General features: G+C 34.6%; 1 protein-coding gene across 5 annotated transcripts in view; it reads left to right on the top strand.

Annotated features, from left to right (window-relative positions):
• The window catches only part of Mitofilin (inner membrane mitochondrial protein mitofilin), a 54,497-nt gene extending 41,709 nt beyond the window's left edge, over positions 1-12,788 (top strand). For all 5 annotated transcript variants that reach the window (XM_067104196.1, XM_067104195.1, XM_067104197.1 and 2 more), the window contains 9 exons: positions 106-230; positions 754-882; positions 1,058-1,151; positions 3,590-3,681; positions 5,152-5,234; positions 5,965-6,127; positions 8,953-9,081; positions 9,471-9,653; positions 12,020-12,788. In XM_067104196.1, coding sequence (XP_066960297.1) covers positions 106-230; positions 754-882; positions 1,058-1,151; positions 3,590-3,681; positions 5,152-5,234; positions 5,965-6,127; positions 8,953-9,081; positions 9,471-9,648 — 993 coding nt within the window. In that variant the 3' untranslated portion in view covers positions 9,649-9,653; positions 12,020-12,788. The remainder of the gene's footprint in view (positions 1-105; positions 231-753; positions 883-1,057; positions 1,152-3,589; positions 3,682-5,151; positions 5,235-5,964; positions 6,128-8,952; positions 9,082-9,470; positions 9,654-12,019) is intronic.
• The last annotated feature ends 5,200 nt before the right edge of the window (positions 12,789-17,988 follow it).

The following is a 17,988-nucleotide window of genomic DNA, read 5'->3' as shown; positions in this document are numbered from 1 at the left end:
TTTGTGAGAGTTATTTAATATATGACTATAAATGGTAAAATTTTAATTGACATCTTGATTTTGGAAGCTTTAATTGCTAATTTGAACATACGTATATCCATATAGTCTATTGAACACGACCGGTTCAAAGAGGCGTTAACAAAGCAGCGTGATGAAGACACTAAAATACTGGAGGCCAGGATTTCTGCTGAGTTGGAGAAACAAGGTCAAGATTTGGAAGTAGAATACAGGTAGGTGTAGACTTTGGATAATTGTTGTAAGGAAGAATTGGGATCCTCATTGTCTTATATTTGATTGCAGGGTTTACTCACAGTCTGCAGAAGGAACTTTTTAATTATTATTTCTGAAATTTAATATGTTTGTGAGAATTAATAATTTGTAAAATTATGCAATTTATGAAATGAAAAAGGGCTAAGAGGTGTGAACAATTCATTGAGCAAAATTTTAGTTTCTTGTGTTTGTACAGGAAGGGTCTTAAAATTTTGAAAATATTTATATAGTACCTTGCATAGAAGGATAGATAGTTTGTCTCATGGCCAGATTGTCAAAACCATCATTAGTTATGTAGAAGAATGTAAAAAAAGAACCAAGTTATGTTATAAATATTCCTGTTTTCCAAAACTTAATGCAAGTCTTTGTACAGTGTAAGCTGATACAAGGGAAACTGCAAAATTTTTAAAAAAATATTTATATTATATTAAATATTGTTTATCAGGAAAGTTTTGAGGTAATGCATAAAGTTTTTTTTTTCAGACGAAAAGTTGCTCAGCTCCGTGAAGATTTAGAGGGCGAGTTGAGGGCACAGTTGAAACGGCAGGCTGCAGCACACAGTGATCATTTAGCAGATGTTTTGTCAGTACAAGAGAAAGAGTTAGAAACCAAGTAAGTTAGTACTGTATATATGTCATCAGTTTTTACTGTGGATACAGAGCATTAATTAAGCGTATAAGAAGTATCTTTTTTATTAATGTACATTATTGCAGTACAGTATTGGTATTAAATTTGGCAATTATAGTGTCATCTGTTATTGAATATAAATGTAATCTATTGTTTTCAGATGGTTAAGTCGTTTGGATGATGAGGTTCATAGTGTCAAAACTAAGTACTTAACATCACTTTCAGAGGTTCAAGGACAGCTAGAAGGTCTTAAGGTATGTTACTCATAAGTTGGATTAGGTTTAGGAAATCTTCTTGGTGTCTAGAAGTGGTTTTCAGAAACTTTATATTTGTAGGAACTGGATATTGAATGTTTTCTCTTATGTTCACCTGTTCTCTCTAATGTCCAAACAGCATAGTATAGTTATCAGGTAGTGTTAGGCATAGACTGATGTTCATATGCATTTATTTGTGTAAAGATTTTGCTAAAATACTGTACAATATTTAATATTTATCATGTACCTGCTTTCTTGCTCTCCTTCCATGTCATGACTAACATTTTGTTGTTGAACCATTCATGGCACTGATAATGATTTTGAAATTGTTTAAAAAGGAAGTGGGAAACATTGGACAGCATTCTTCTTCCCCTTTGAAATTCTGGTAGCTCATTTGTTTGAGTGAGGTAACAGTCTCATGTCAAACTCGCTCTTAGTACTGGGTTTGATCTCAGCTGACAGCTGATTACCCTGAAGGTGTTGGAGCATTATTTTGGTGTAAGGCATTTAAAGAATAAGGACAAAGGGTGATGTTTTGATGTACCATTGAAATTAACTCTCAGATGTTTTGTTGTATGTAAAGTCTTGGAAACTTCATAAATATTGAGATTTTTTCCAACTATACCCAGAATTGTTTTTTCCTGCAATCTTATGCTATTTAGATTAATAAAAGCAATGTTCCCTGTACGGGTACTACTCTCAGTGCACCTTGTGCTACAAACTGTAGGGGGTACTAAAGATTGTTGGCAGTAAGCCTATTGCCCCAGCATAGTTTTCATTTTTAGCACTTAATGTAGGTTATTCATCAGTTCTCATTTTTTATTGTTTTTGTAAAAGAAAATTATTCTTCATAGAAAATGGGCAGTCGCTGGAACTTGTATTTTTAAAGAATAATCATAGGAGGAAAAAGTATTGTTACTAAGGGAATACAAACTATTGGGTTTTAATGGAGAATATGTTTCATACTTAGAGCTGGACAGATGAACAGTTATGAGGATAATCTCAAAGGCAACGAGAAAGTTACACTACAGTTTATTATGCCAACGTTTCATGACAGTTGCTATCATCACATTTTCAAGGCTGAAGTTATTCATAAACCATCTTACCAAAAATGATATTAAAATGTCAGTTTATTAACATATGAAAATAACACATAAAAGAAAGCAAAAAAGGACCTCAAATACCTAAACTGCAGGAGTAATAAGACTAAAATTAAGAGTTTTTACAAGGACCTAGCAAAAGGAAAAATTAAGAAAGAACACAAAGAAAAGGTTGTGTGGTACCTTTTCCCATTTCTTTTACGGATATGTCTTTTAATTTTTGTAAGATAACAAATCACTAGTAATGTGATATTCAGTAAGATGGTTTGTAAATAATTTCAGTCTTGAAAATACAATGATAGCAGCTGTTATGAAATGTTGGCATGATAAACTATGGTGATGATGATGCCTTTCCCTTGGCCTTTAAGACTGTATCCTGAGTCGAGACTCCCCTATTTGGATTCAAGGATAGGCTTATGGTGGTATTGATGAAAGAGTGGGGGAGCCCCACATCCCACTCACAGAAGTCTGTCCACTTTATGTTTTGACTGCTCCTTGTTAATGTGATTAATTTATATGTGCACTCCTCAGGTTAAGGTAATAAGGGTGTGAAAATGGCAAACTGTCACAAACACATAACCCTTGTTCAGAAGACATTTTAACATGAAGCCTTATATGTTCTTGCCTTCACTACTACAAGCACCCATGATACTTTTGTCAACTTCTTACATGCAGATAGTATGATAGGAGCATGGTAAAACCAAGGACCAGGATTGACTGCCCGAAGTGCTGGAATAGGGTGCAATGCTTGCTTTTATGATATGTAGTATATGTAGTGCATTACATGGCATTTGCACAAAAAATTATTTCCTGCATTTACTTAGAAACAGATTTTAAATAATATCCATTTTTCAAGTACACTATTACCATAATACAAGTACAGTATAAAAAATGCATGTACACCTATTTTGCATTGCAGTCTTGGTTATTTTATTCTTATCTTTTCTTCTCCATTTTACTATATTGAGTGTAGTAAATCAGCAACTAATGCCTTGATATGCAAAGAGCCTTTAGCAGGGTCATCCAACCAACTCTTGATCTCTTGCATAGATTTACTGGTCCCCAAATTCTCTTTCTTAATTCTGATCCAAGTAGTCTTGGTCTTCCCTCTTCTAGGGCCATGAGGTGGCCATGTACCAGTTTGTCTGACAGTCCTGGCAGGATGCAATTAAAGAATATGTCCAAGACATATTTAACTATGGTATTTAATTACTGTATATATATTAAACTTATTTTAGACAAATTGTTTATGATCAGTGAACTGAGTTGGTCTTTCATTTTGTAAAGTTGTTGGACTGGTATTGACTCAGTATGATAATTATTGTTCTTTCCTTTCAGAATGCAATGACTGCACGTGCAGATGTAGACAAAGCAGCATATGCTGCAAGGGAGTTGTGGTTAGCTTGTGAATCTTTAAGAAGTGCACTCAGGTGAGGGTTGTAGAATTTAAATGTTAACTTCTGCAGAGTAACATATCGTCATCCACATGTTTTTACAACAGATTTTCCCTTTACAGGGTTAAACATGAAATGAGTTCTTTCCACTTCCATATGTCTAAGGCAGTTTTTAATTGAATTTCCATCTGTTGTAGGTTTACTAGCCCTTTCTCTGTTATTTGTGGGACCTGCTGACAATGCTTTTTTATGTTACTTCCGTACCTGTTACTCTCTTAACCAGCTGCTTGTCTTCCATTTTTGTCACATGCCCAGGTGATAGTCTTCAAAATTTTGGTCTGTTTTTCTGTTTCTGAACACACCTTAGCAATGTTATCATAATATCTTCTGAACTTCAGTAGCCCCTTAGCTTATCAGCAGATTCAGTGGTTTGGCTTTCTGATACATGAAAGTGTGATAATTAACAAGTACCTATAATATAGCTTACCATCAAAGATGCAAGATACCCCACAGCTAACTGTAGTTTCATTTGATATGTACTCTAAACGTTGCATTACTTTTAGCATTAAATTCAAGATATCTGTTTGTAAAATGCTTATCTAAAAAGGTACCTTGTAAAGACCACCATAATAATGAATCTGTTAAGTAAAGAAGGCTGATCAGTTGAGGTATGTCATTAGAGGGGTTACAGTATTGTGTTATATTTCTGAAGCACTGTTCTGTGTAGTATATTGCTGACATTGAAACTGATTTTTACCAAAATTTTTAGGTGTAGAAATGATTCGGTTTTGATATAGTGAGTTCAAGTAGATTATTTGATGGTGAGAAAAATTGTGGAATGATTGGGAGCAGTGAAAAAGCTCATTTTGATATTTACTTGAGAAATTTATCTGCTTCCCAGTTATAAATAAGTTTGTTATTTATTGCCAAGTGTGTATCTACACAAATTTGTGCAGTATACAGGCAGTCCCTGGTTTATGACGGGGGTTCAGTTTTTACGCAGTGTCATAAATAAAAAAATCATTGTAAACTGAAAAATTGTCGAAAATCGTCAAAAATCTTGAGAAAATCTTACTTGTAATGCTTTGGGTGTACTGAAAATGATGTAAACTACATTTTTATTGAGTTTTTCATAAAAAAAACCTTCAAATTTTTATTATTCTGCTGTTTTAGAGCCATATTTCTTCCGTCGGATCAGCATACGACGCGTTGTAACCCCGGAACATGCATCGTAAACCGGGAAATAATTTCTGATGAATATATTTGAAAAATGTCATAACCTCGGAACGTCGTAAGCCGGACCCGTCGTAAACCGGGGATTGCCTGTACTTATGATTGGTAAAAGTGGTTGAAAGTAAGCTAACTTTTGAATATACTAAGTAGTGCATTAACTTTTTTAAATGGGAGATGGTGTAGCCAAATTATATTCAGTATTGTGAACAAACAACCTATTACTTGTAAGTGGGAAGATCACAGTTGTTGTGATATTGATAATATTTTTCACAGGCTGGGTGCAGAGCAGGCTAAGTCTTGGGAAGAACAGCTGAAGCCCCTTAGTGACCATGTCAAAGCTATAAAAACTGCTGGAGGTAAGATATAGGTATATTATTAAGTGAGAAATGAAATAAAGTAGAAGAATGTAACAAAATTTAAAAAGCAACAGATTAGTATAAAATAACATAACAAAGACATATCATTGTGTTAGTCACTAAGTGAGTAACAGACATTGGAGAAAAGATAAAGCAACCAAAAATATCATGAATGTGTGTAGACCTGGACTTGGGACCAGATAGCTTTCAAGAGCACTCATCTTTCCCTTCCACATAGTCACAGTGTCTGTAAACTTTTATAGAAAAGCAAAGGGAAGGACAGTTCTGGAGTTCAGTGCCTATTAGTTAAGGGAGGCATGTAAGTATACTCAAATTTAATCTTTCATTATAGTGACTGCTGTCAATACTCAGAGACACAAATGAATAGGGATGTAGAAATAAAATTTGCAGCAACTCAAAAATGCAACAAACAAGGCATTATGACTCAAATCTTGGGAAGTTAGAGTGCTCTTAAAAATGGATTGTTTATTCCTTATTAATTTTATAACTTGACAGCTTGGCTTGAAATAATGAAGCCAAAAGCTTTTGATTATGTATTCCTTATTAATTTTATAACTTGACAGCTTGGCTTGAAATAATGAAGCCAAAAGCTTTCTCTTAGAACTGTTTAATTACTTTGAGTTTTACCTTATTAGAAACTTTTCTACTTTCTAGCAAAGGCATTCAAGGAAATTGTTTTATTACGGAACATTCTGTTTCTTGTTTGTAGGTGAAGCAAATCCTTACATTACTGCAGTCTTAAATGCGATTCCTGAAGAAGCTGTGGAACGAGGTGTATATACTGAAGAGGCAATAAAAGAAAGGTTTATAAAGGTTGAGCGAATTTGTAAAAGAGTGTCCATGATTGGTGACAACGGAGGATCATTGCTAAGGTTAGAATTGTCTGAGTTCATAAACCAATTTTTTTTCTGTTTTGCATGTGTACAGTATTTTGTCAACTGCTGTATACGTGTGATTATTAGTGGTGTCTGTTTTAAATTTTTTATTTTGAATTTATGTTAGCTTATGTTTTAACTGCAATTTTGTCTGCATTTGAAATTATAAAAATTTTGATATCGCAGAAATAATTTATCAACTTTGAGAGCTTTGTAAGTTTTTCAAAGCTATTGTCTTAAAATTTTTTAGTACTGTAAAGTACTGTATACATTTCATAGATCATGTATGGCTGAAATAAGAAGAAATTAAGAAAATAAGAATTTCTGCTCATGTAGCTTATAGAGCGGGTAACACTTAGAACCATGACCAGATCAAAATAAACCCTTCCTGTATGTACACACTTTGAACACTGAAGACTTGACAAGTTGAAAGGTTTTAGAATAAGTGATAAAAAAAAGTTTTTTGCCAAGATCATAAAGTCAGCCAATCTTTGGCGAGTGAGTGTCAAGAAGTTACTTGCTTTGAGCTTTAATAGTGAGAGTTTTGGGAGACCTCAGGGAATGTATTCTGGAAGTAGTTAATTCTGGCAATCAGTACAAAAAATCATTGGGGACCATAAAATGATTCTTACTAGGGTCAGTCACAACCTGATGGGAGCTGATGACTGCAGCACAGTACTACACAATTGTGTGAGGGATTTAGATGTACCCTTACAAAATTATATGTTGTGTATTCTTTTCATAAAGCCTACCTGAATGAACTCATCTTAAATGAGATATGAAAATTGGAGCTAGATATAGTTGAAGAAGATGGACAGCTAGATAGAAAGAGACTGAAGGAATGTGTAAAAAAACAAAGGTCAGTAAGCAGTGGAACTGAGCCAAAGGGACATTGCAAGGACCTTTGGTCTCATCTAGTGTGTCTTGCAAGGAACACTAAAGATTAACCCCTTTTGGGCATATCAGATGTTTAAGAATCTGCAAGGAGAGTGTAACCTTTTTATTTTGTCTTGAAAGTTCTGAGACTAAATGTCATTCTGGATTTTCAGAATTGTGTGTTTTTATGGTTTTTATTTTTCCAGAACCATATCATTGCCTGAAATAATAAGGCATTCTTTTAAAATGTGCATTTGTCCTCTTATTAAATATTTATTTTGTAATCATGTATAAGTGAAAAATAGAGGAAATTGAGTAAATGATACAAGATTACAAAGAAAATTGTAAAAGATATAAGAAATCAAAGTGAGAGAACAGAGAAACACAAAGTGTAAAAAGTTTATCTAACTAAGATGAAGCTTAAAAATACACATGGTAAAAGGTAAAATATCATGAACACACAGGGACCATGACTAAGCCTTGGTAGTTGCTTGAGGTCTTTGGTGAACAGTCTGCCGTGAAGATGGGTGGTCAAGCAAATGCATCATAGGTCTTAAGCTAGTACCATGTCCTAAATCCCGATCCTTGTGTTCAGAGTATTTTACCCTTATCATGTGTATCTGTGAGCTTGCTATTTGTCATGTAAATTACCTAAGCAGTACTTGATTATATGTTAGTTTTATAAGTTAGTTGTCATTATTTTATTTTTATTTTCTGCGTTAGTAAAAACGTATGGGCGTTACAAAATGTATAAAAAGCACGTTTGATTTTATAAGATGTTTTTATAGCCAAGCGTTCTTTATGTTTAGAAAGTATCTGTTCTTGTTGTGACGTCATAGGCGGAAATGGCGGGAGGGAAAGAAAATGTAAACAAATGCGGGCGGGAGTGTTGAACTTGGAACAGAGTGTAGTGCAGTAGAGAGAGAGCCCTCCGGAGGTTAGGTTGGTAATTTTGAGTTGTAAGTCTGGTTTGTGGTTTTCGTTGTCGTAAGCTGGATTGCATAACAAAAGAAAAACAACATGAGGGGGTGGGTGGATCGCATAATTGAAGCATTTTTGGATGGGTTAGGCTAGGAAAATTTTCAGTACGTTGTTTCTTTGTTCTTATACTTTATGCTCCTGTATCTTTTATTGTTCCGTGTAATTTTATTTACGAAATGTTTTACTTTATTTTTCACTTATGCATTAGTTTACACTAGACTTCTATATTGTTTTAATTCACTGCTCTAATATTTAGGGTATTCTGTTCCTTCATTTGTTGTTGCTTTCTTCATGTCATGCTTTTGCCTTAACAAATATTGTGTCAGTTTCTAAATTCTAGCAGCACATTTTATTTTCACACTTTTCCTCATTTGAATGTTAATATCTGTAGTGGAGAGTAGAATAATAAATACAAAATAACAAACATGGAAAAATATTACATCACAAAGTAAACAATAAACATATGAGACGGAATAAACTTTCAAGGAACATCATGAATGCATGTAGACCTGAAATTAAGATCAAATAGTATTGGATGTTTTTAATGTAAATGATTCTATATGCATTCCATTATAGCTTTAAATGTTATGTAATGAGTGGTAAGTGAAGAGGATACATTTAAAACTGGCAAAAGTAAAACTGTTGCAATTGAGTGAGATTTTGCTAAAACTACAGAGAAATTCACATTGGTGTTATTGTAATAGGCTGAAGTTGAGGTATGGAAGTCATTTCTAATGCTGTGTCAGATTCCAGTGAAATTTATATGGAGTAGTAATTGTTAATGATATAAAGGACTTGTAATAGAAATTCCTGGATCCTGCTAGGTTTAGATAGGTGGGGAATGTGATCATTGGTCTATGGGGTGGTGAAAGAAAAGGTGTGAATAGTCCTATGGTGTTTGTTAATGATCCTATTATTTGAATAATTGACTTGTATATGTCTTAACCAGTTATCATCTGTTTCAGGTATTTGCTTTCTTATATGCAGAGCTTTTTGATCCTAAATGCATTTGAATACTTACCTGGTGCTGAAGTTAGGGATGAGGAAATTGCAGTAGACTCCCTTTCTACTTACGAGATTCTTGCAAGAGCAAGGTAATACCTGTGCCATTTTTTGCTTCTGATGTGTAATGAGTATTAATTTAGTATCAAAGGTTGTGCATTTTTTTGCAGAATTTGTCAATATACTGTACTGGTAAAAATTCATGAATAATTATAAGAATTTGGACACAGTGACATGGCACACAGGGTAAGATCCCCATACTTAAGGATCAGTTCTCTGGTATTCCATATTTCTGTCTTGAAATTATTTTACACTCATGACTACTGTAATAATGAAAAACACAAGTTACTTGTACAAACAAAGATTTGAAGATTGCACAACTTGAAGATAAACTTCTAATTCCAGAATGAACGTAAATATATGCCCAAAGATCATTCAAACCTTGTACTTAATTTTTATTAATTTTCTTGTCACTCTTTAGGTACTGCTTGGATAAGGATGATCTCTCAATGAGTATTCGTTACATGAACCTCCTCCGTGGTGAACCACGTAATGTTGCAGCAGGTTGGTTGAAAGAGGCCAGATTGACTTTAGAGGCTCGTCAAGCAGCTGATGCCTTGCTGGCACATGCTGCAGCCACTGCTGTGAAGGCCCGATAGAACAGGTAGAGCAAGTAATGTTTTTCGAAGTATATCTTGTTTTGGTATTGTATTTTGTATACAGTACAGCTGCTAATGTAACACCTGAACCTTGTCTTCACATTTGCCTTTACTGTTGGACTACAAATTTATTTTTCAGTTGAAAGAGCCCAGAAGGGTTCAGGAAAAGATTCTGCATTTGTTTAGTAAAAATACTGTATAGGTGCCTTTTGTATTAAGAACTGTAATGTGTAAAGTTTTGAAGTCATCAAGTCAGAATTTTTTGGCAGGTTTTTCATGTGGCAAGGAAGTAAACTTTTCACGTATGGAAAGGAACAGGTTTAATAGTTATATTTTTAGTATTGTTGGAGAATTAATTTTCTTGTGGTATGGTGAATTATACACAACTTATTTCACTGGTTCAGTAGGGTAAGTTGATGACTTGAGACATAATCATGAATAAAGTTATGCTATACTGTACTGTACTTGTATGCAAGTACTTTACTGAAATGTCCAGTTTTGTATGAGTGATTGTCCGAATTGTTTTAATAGTGTAGAAACATAAAAGTTTTAAAGGAAATTTTTCTCCTAGATACAATATGCAATTTTTATAGGAAAGATTGTAATGTATTTTTGATTCTCAGATGATTGCAATTTATGATTGAGTCAGCATTCCACAAGGACTATAATTAAATAGTATTGGTAGTCTATTGTTACTCTGTACTATGTTTCATTTGTGAATGTCACTTTATCTCTCACAGAATTGATAGGTAATTTGTCACTTGATGATGATGTGGTGACACAACACTGAGTGTGAGACTTCTTCTGAGCCTTTTGACTTTTTTTCTGAAAGTATTGAAGATAAAGAGATTGTCTTTGTATGCCAGTCATATATGCAAAATTATTGTTAGGTTATTGTTGTGTTAGGAAGTAGTTTAGTGAGATCCAAGACAATTTTGTGAATAACTGAAAAGACAGTCGTTAAGGTTTTTCAGAAGGTAACCTTTGAGTTTTTTAGGAAAGTTATGGTGGTGAAATATTTAAAAAAAAATTTTTTTTAATGTTTTAGGCTCATTTTGTATGTATTTCTATTGGCTTTAGGCATACTAAGACCATATTTTGGATCAGTGTGTGATGAGTAGGGTTCAGAAAAGATATTCATACTCTGGTTTTAATTTGGCATTCACTTAAATAAAGGAGGACTGTCTTTTTTTTTTTAGAGTAATTGTAAAATGCTTTTATTCCACACTGACCCTGGGGAATGTTGCTCAATCTTCTTGAGCTACATTGTAATGTTATATTGTGAGAAACATCCGACTGAATTTTTCTTGCATTACCATGCATTTATACATAATGGTTGATTTTCTTTTTATTGCAGTAGGTGTGTTGCTTTTATCATGTAAATGATTATAAGTAGAAAAGATAGAAAGTTTACCCTTCTAATTTTCATTCTGCTTTTGTTTCTATCAAATCATTATTATGTAGAATGATGCAGAAGCATCAGAAGTTCAGAAATTTGCACAAGTCTTTTAGCTCAGTTAGTGAAGTGTTTTCTTTGTTAGAAAGGCATCACATATTTGCTTAAACCTTGAATTTGAGGTTTTGCTCCTGTATTGTATTATCATCCCAAAGTAGCTTAATGAGGTCACTGAGTTAGATTTTTAGACTCACATAGAGCTCACGGTTACACCTCCAGCCCATAATGCTTAAGTACATAATATCTGCAGGTTGTGTGTTCATCCAGAAACAAAATAGAAATGTTGTGGAGGTGGAATTTTATATGGAAACCTTGTTTTTCCATTTATTTTCTTACTTAATTATAATTAGTATGGTCAAGCTTCCATCCATATTAAGTGGTATTTTGATTGAAATGAATGGAAAGACAAATTTATATGAGGTAACTGAATTAGAGTGCTGATAATGTGATGTATTTAATTCTTTTTCAGAGAGCAAAACTATACTTGTTGGATATGTTAGTATCCAGAGTGTAATAGAAATGGGATAAATTTTTAGTAATACTATCACCTACATTATACAGAATTTCTTGGCTCAGTATTTTGTAGTATGTTTGGCTCTAGTTCACAGCTAACTAGTAATTGTCCTCCCAGTACTGTACCTAGCACATTATGCTGATAATTGAGCTATGACCAAAACATCTAGCATTTTTAATTCTTAAATTTATAAACAAGCTCATGCCATTAGTAACTTAGCGGATGGTGTAACATGGAATTTAATTTTCGTTTTTAGTTTGTCAAATTCTAAATCCTTACAGATTAAATGAGATATAAATGTAGTAAAATGTTAATAAATTGGTTCTCTTGACATTTTTATATGATCAAAGGCTGCAAAAGTTATACTGTACTTCAAATTTGCCATTTTTGTTCTTATGCAGTTTGGATGATAAGTTATCTTAATGTAAAGAAGAATAGCAGTAGATAAGGCAGTAGCAGGACGATGACGAGGGAGAAGGCCCAGAAAATCATGGAGAAGAACGTCTAACTTGGTAACTGGAAAACCTAACTTGAAAGCATGAGGAATGGTGTTGATGGCTATGATGATGATATAAAAAAAAAGAAAATTTAAGTTTAAAAATTTGTAATGAAAGAAACACTTTCAGCATATGCACATAAAAGCTGATTTACTTTTTAATACTGAGATAATCGTATGTAATGAAACATGAATTTAATTTCTAAGGGCTGTGGTTTTTTTATGTATGGAGATTATAAGTTCAGATTAACACACTTTTCTTTTTGTTAAAGAAATATATAATTTTTTTTAGCTTGTAAATTGTTATAAAATTGCATGTTCCAAGTGTTTAAAAATTATGAATAAGAATTTTAGAAAATTATATAATGAAATACATTTTGAATCATAGATATTGGATGTTGGTAGAAGATGGGGGTGTGGGAGAGGAGAGAGATCCAAGTGAACCTGTATCATAGATTGTGGAAATCTTTAATTGTTACAAGCTAGAGAGGAATGGAGTATAATAATCACGATTGGTAGTCCAACAGTGTGGGTTTAATTCCTCTCTTCTGTTTACAATGTAACTAACTTTCTCTGGGATATAAGGGACATTTCTTTTATATACATCTTGTTAAGAACATGTGAAATATGTACATATTGTTCATATTCTGTAAAAGATTAAAGTGCAAAATGTTGATGAAGTTTTATTGTTCCTTAGTTGCTTGAAGACTTGTTTCCAGGATACAGCAGGTGTTTACTTGGTAACAAGCCATTTGTTTATTTTCTTTTGCAGGTCCTTACTGTAGTAGAGTGTCTTGTTTATTTTCATTATTAGGCACTTGCACTCATAATTTGTTTCTTACTTGAAAAGTCCTGGTTTTCATGTCCAAAGTTTGCCACTTTTACCATTCCAGAGTACAGTACTTATCTTTCTTTCCTTTTTTCCTGCTTTTGTGACATATCTAACCCTAGTCAGTCAGATTTTTCTGCAAAGCAAAATACAGTTGACCCCCGGTATTTGCAGGGGATGCGTACCTCTACTGACCCGCGAATAGGTGAAATCCGCGAATGCTTAAAATCCCTCTAAAAACGCTTATAACTGCCTATTTTGATGGTTCAAAACACCAAAAACCCTCTAAAAATGCTTATACCTGAATATTTTAATAGTTTTATCACAAAAAGTGCATTTAGTCATGAAAATTATATAAAAATACAGTAATTTGTGAATACTTCTCTGAAAAATGCTGCGAATAGGTGAATTTTCTGCGAATAATGTGTATATATGTTTCACAGAGAAATCCGCGAATAGGTGAAGCCAAGAATCCTGAACCTTGAATAGGCAGGGGTCCACTGTAGAGAGAAAAAGAAATACCTAATGCCCGCTGATTAAATTAGATACTCTGTTGTGCAGAAAATTGTATCCTATAAGCTCCTCATAAGATAAACTGATAGAAATCAATTTGACTACTGGACATTTAATTTATAACCATGGCCATAATGAAGTGCTGAAGTGGATGTGCAATCACAAAGATGTTTTAAGAATGGCTGCACTAGGAGTACTCTTATTCTCCTTATGCTTTCAGTAAATGATTATGCAAAGAAGGGATACCATTAAGGACTGTAGCCAGAATTGTAGCTACAGACTGCTGAGCTTGGGCATTTACCGGTATTCATGACTTGTGTGCCCTTTATTCTTCTGTCCAGTGATACTTGGATATTTTTCTTTAACATGAAATTATTATCTTTATGGCTGTGGTGTTTCCTACTACATATTGGGCTACTGCATTGTAGTGTTCTGTATGTGGCACACTAGAAAGTACTAGGGTTCTTTTTAATATCCCTCAAGTCCCAGCTGCAATGATTTTGGCCTTGCCTGTTCCTTTTGAGCCCTCTTGGATTAGCTGTTCACCTCTTTATCTTCACCTCGTTCCAATTTTTACTTGTCCTTGAAGAACAAATCCTTCTTGCAACCTCTGTGATAGTAAAAATTTTTGTTTATTATGTAACTGTAATAATTTAATTTTCTTAAATGCCTTGCTACTTTGATAATTTTCTTTGATGACTGTCACAAGTTTCCATTGTTGAGAAAATTACCCTTTATATCTACTATCCTACAAGCCATTAGGTAAAAGGAAAATGACTTCTATGGAGAGGTTGCTAGTCACAGTAGCTATAGAACAATCATGCATGCTAAAGTTATGGCTTTAACTTACACTATGCCTTACACTATGAGTGACCTTTTGGTTATGAAGGCTGAAGAGTGTACAAAACTATCTTTGGTTGGTTCCCTATGATTATTTAAGCACTCAAGTCAAACAGTTGTCATTATTTGGGTCAAATTTTGTCTCATTATTAACACTGATTGTAGTGGAAATATTGACCATGCAGTGACAACTGAGACAAGTTTAGACTAAATCACGGAGTTGGTCTTGGACTTCAACATTCTGGAATCTGGTTCAGTCTTGGCTTTTGATGATGTACTGTATTTTGAATGAAATTATAAGAGCAGCCTCTTATCTCTTACATTTTCATGATGTGGGGATTTTGCTAGGCTACCTTTTCAAAACATGCATTTTGTAGAAAAAATCTGTTAGCGAGGTGATAAGTGCAAATGACAACTTAGCTTAGGATGAAAAAGACAAGGAGATGATGTTAACTTTGGGGTATAGTGTCAATGTTCAACTGTAATGTATTGTAGTGTTGTTATTTGACGGATTCTACCATTCGTATTCTCTTTCTTCCCCCTTACCTTCCACCATCTCCTAACAGTTGATTCATAGTGCAACTGCGAGGTTTTCCTCCTGTTACACCTTTCAAACCTTTTTACTGTCAATTTCCGTTTCAGTGCTGAATGACCTCATAGGTCCCAGTGCTTGGCCTTTGGCCTAAATTCTATATTCTGTTCTATTCACCAATTGGCAGAAGGTCAGAATCCCAATGCATCTGGTGTTATATGGTTGCCTACGTACAGTTTTATTATTTGTTAAGATAATCAATTAACTGAGGGCTATACAACATACAGAATTTAAAGTAAGTAGAAAGTGCTATCCACTTGTTTCAGGGCTTCAAAGGTCACTCAACACCCATAAGAGGTAGATGCAATGGCAATGTCAGTGCTCACAGGTGACTTGGAAGTGCAAGGCAAATGGCTGCTGATAATTCAGTAAGTAGACCTATATACCTATGCATCCCCCATAGGGGGTAGTGCCATCAGTGCACATTATGCAGTGCACTGTAGACATTACTAAGGTTCTTTGCTGCGTACTTCAGCCCCTAGCTGCAGCCTCTTTCATTACCTTTACTGTACCTCTGTTCATATTCTCTTTCTTCCCTCTTACTTTTCACCCTCCTAATAATTGATTCATAGTGCAATTGCCAGGTTTTCTTCCTGTTACACCTTTCAAACCTTTTTACTATCAATTTCCGTTTCAGTGCTGAATGACCTCATAGGTTCCACTGCTTGGCCTTTGGTCTAAATTCTATAATCTTTTCTATATGCCTGTGTGCCAGTGAAAATACTCTCTATGGTTGGATCAAATGGAAATCTCAGGGACAGTAATATAGGCCATCAACCTCCAGAAGGAAGGTTCTACCTACACATTTCTTGACACCCTGTACTTATTCATGCCTTTTGGCCTTATCCCATGTAGCTGTCCAGCTTTTTCAACTTTTAATATGCACATTATCACTTTTTTAATAGAATGCAGTGACCTGCCTGAGACAATCTATATTGATTTTTTATACTAGATTTATAAACAAGTCACCTGCAACCTTCATTCCTAGGACAAATTTATTGCAGATTACTTTGTGTCATTTCCAGCAATTAAGCCTAGTAGTATTATAGGCAGTTTAGCCAAGTGGATTCCACATTGACAGAAAACAGGTCACTTATAGATCCTTATCTGTAGTTGATATTAGGACGTATTTTTTCCCATTAATCCATTCGATTATGTAGATTGTGTGTATTTGCAGGTGTATGCATATGTGCATGTGTTTTGTGTGAACATGCAGTATGTCTGTATAGGCTTATTCAGAATCATGAATACACAATATATCTGTATTATATAGATAGATAGATAGACAGATGTTTATTTTCAACAATAAGACCTTCCCCCGGTAGGGAATGGTTTCCAAGAAAAGGACAAACACAACCACCTTTACACTTACACATGTGGACTCCTGAATCGTGGCTGAACCTAGGGTAAAAGGTATACTGCTGTTAATGGGTGTGTCTTTGTACAAATATCTATGTGATTATTTGTATATCAGCATGCATGTGGGTTTATGTGAGTGAATGTGTGTCATTGCATGTGTTTGCATACATGCGATAAGTACCTCAACCCGGTTTGGATCCCTCAAATGTCATGGCGCCCACCGTGTGTGAAGTTATTCAAAATTAGTAATGCCATCTGGACTGTGAATGAGATCAGTGGTTGCGTCACTTTCAAATTGCGGTAAAAGGGCCTATTCATTGCTCTTATCAGCACTGTGTATTAGAATTAGTCATTACAGAACTTGAGATAAACCCACATGCATTTTGCGTGTAGTGAGTGTCTTTAGTAGGCTACCTCTTGTGAGGTTATCATCCCGCCGATTACATCAAGCATAGACGCTACAGCGAGACCACCGAGAGACACCCGACAGTGTCATCTCAATGGCTGCATACTCTCACATAACTCACATTGCACGGGATTCTAGTTCATAGTATTATAAAATGTTCGTTTTTTAGTCTATTGTTATTCAGTAGATGAAGCCTATTCATATGGAACAAGCCCACAGGGGCCATTGACTTGAAATTCAAGCTATCCTCATTTACTGTTGGTCTTCTCCCAGCTTTTTTTTTTTTTCTCAGACGTCGTAATTTATTCCTTAGAATTTTGGTCAAAGCAGTAGCCTTACGGGTATATAATAATAATAATAATAATAATAATAATAATAATAATAATAATAATAATAATAATAATAATAATAATTGAAGACCAATGATCAAATTCTTGTCATGAATAGGTTAACAGGCAGAGAGAACCACATTTAAAGCTACCTTGGTAAAAAAAAATATATTAATGAAAATGCGCCCTTTAGGTTGGTGGATTTTAAAGGACACAGATTGCGTCCTTGCGTCCCGTAGGAGGTTAGTGCCATCAACACACCTCACACGGTGCACTGTAGACATTGCTTAGGATTTTGCAACCCATTTTATTCCTTTTACTACACCTCCGTTAATGTTCTCTTTCACCTTACTTGCCACCCTCCTAACAATTGTTACAACCATGTTTTCAGCGCTGAATGAGCTCATAGGTCCCAGTGCTTGGTCTTTTGCCTAAACTTTTATATTCCACTCTGCCTGCGAAACGGATCGATAAGGTTGTAACAGGATTACAACTGGTCTCGATTACAGTCGGCGATTGTATCCAAGGTACAGCATAACGTCTCGGTTGTCTTATCTAATTTGCTCGTTTATGGTGATCCAGCTTTTATTTTTCGCCTGTCCGTTTTCCTGTTGGTTTTATTCTCTCGTTATTTTGTTGGGTTTATTCATTCTCCCATTTGGTATATTTAACGATCTCACATACTTTATAGGTGAGAATGTCCTTTAGAAAAATGTGTTCTCATTAAAAATAACTTTTGGAAATACCTTCTAGTTTCACAGGTGAATGGGAAAATAGGTTCAAAAGGGTTTCAATCAATGAGGGAATTGCTTACTGTGGCATAAGGAGAGAGTTTCGTAACTTTTACAACAACTGAAAGAAGCCTGCTCGAGAGCGGGTGAGCCGTTGTACAAGATGTGTAGAGATTTAGGCGGGAATACAAGGCTACCCCGGTTACCAGGGGCCCCGGTCGTCCATAATTATGACTTCGTGTTTTGGTCCTTTGTGATTGAAGCAGTAATTTAGT

The sequence above is a fragment of the Macrobrachium rosenbergii genome, chromosome 5 (assembly GCF_040412425.1).
Source record: "Macrobrachium rosenbergii isolate ZJJX-2024 chromosome 5, ASM4041242v1, whole genome shotgun sequence".
Classification (NCBI taxonomy): domain Eukaryota; kingdom Metazoa; phylum Arthropoda; class Malacostraca; order Decapoda; family Palaemonidae; genus Macrobrachium; species Macrobrachium rosenbergii.
The sequence above is the reverse complement of the archived record's forward strand: the minus strand, read 5'-3'. Positions and strand labels throughout refer to the sequence as shown.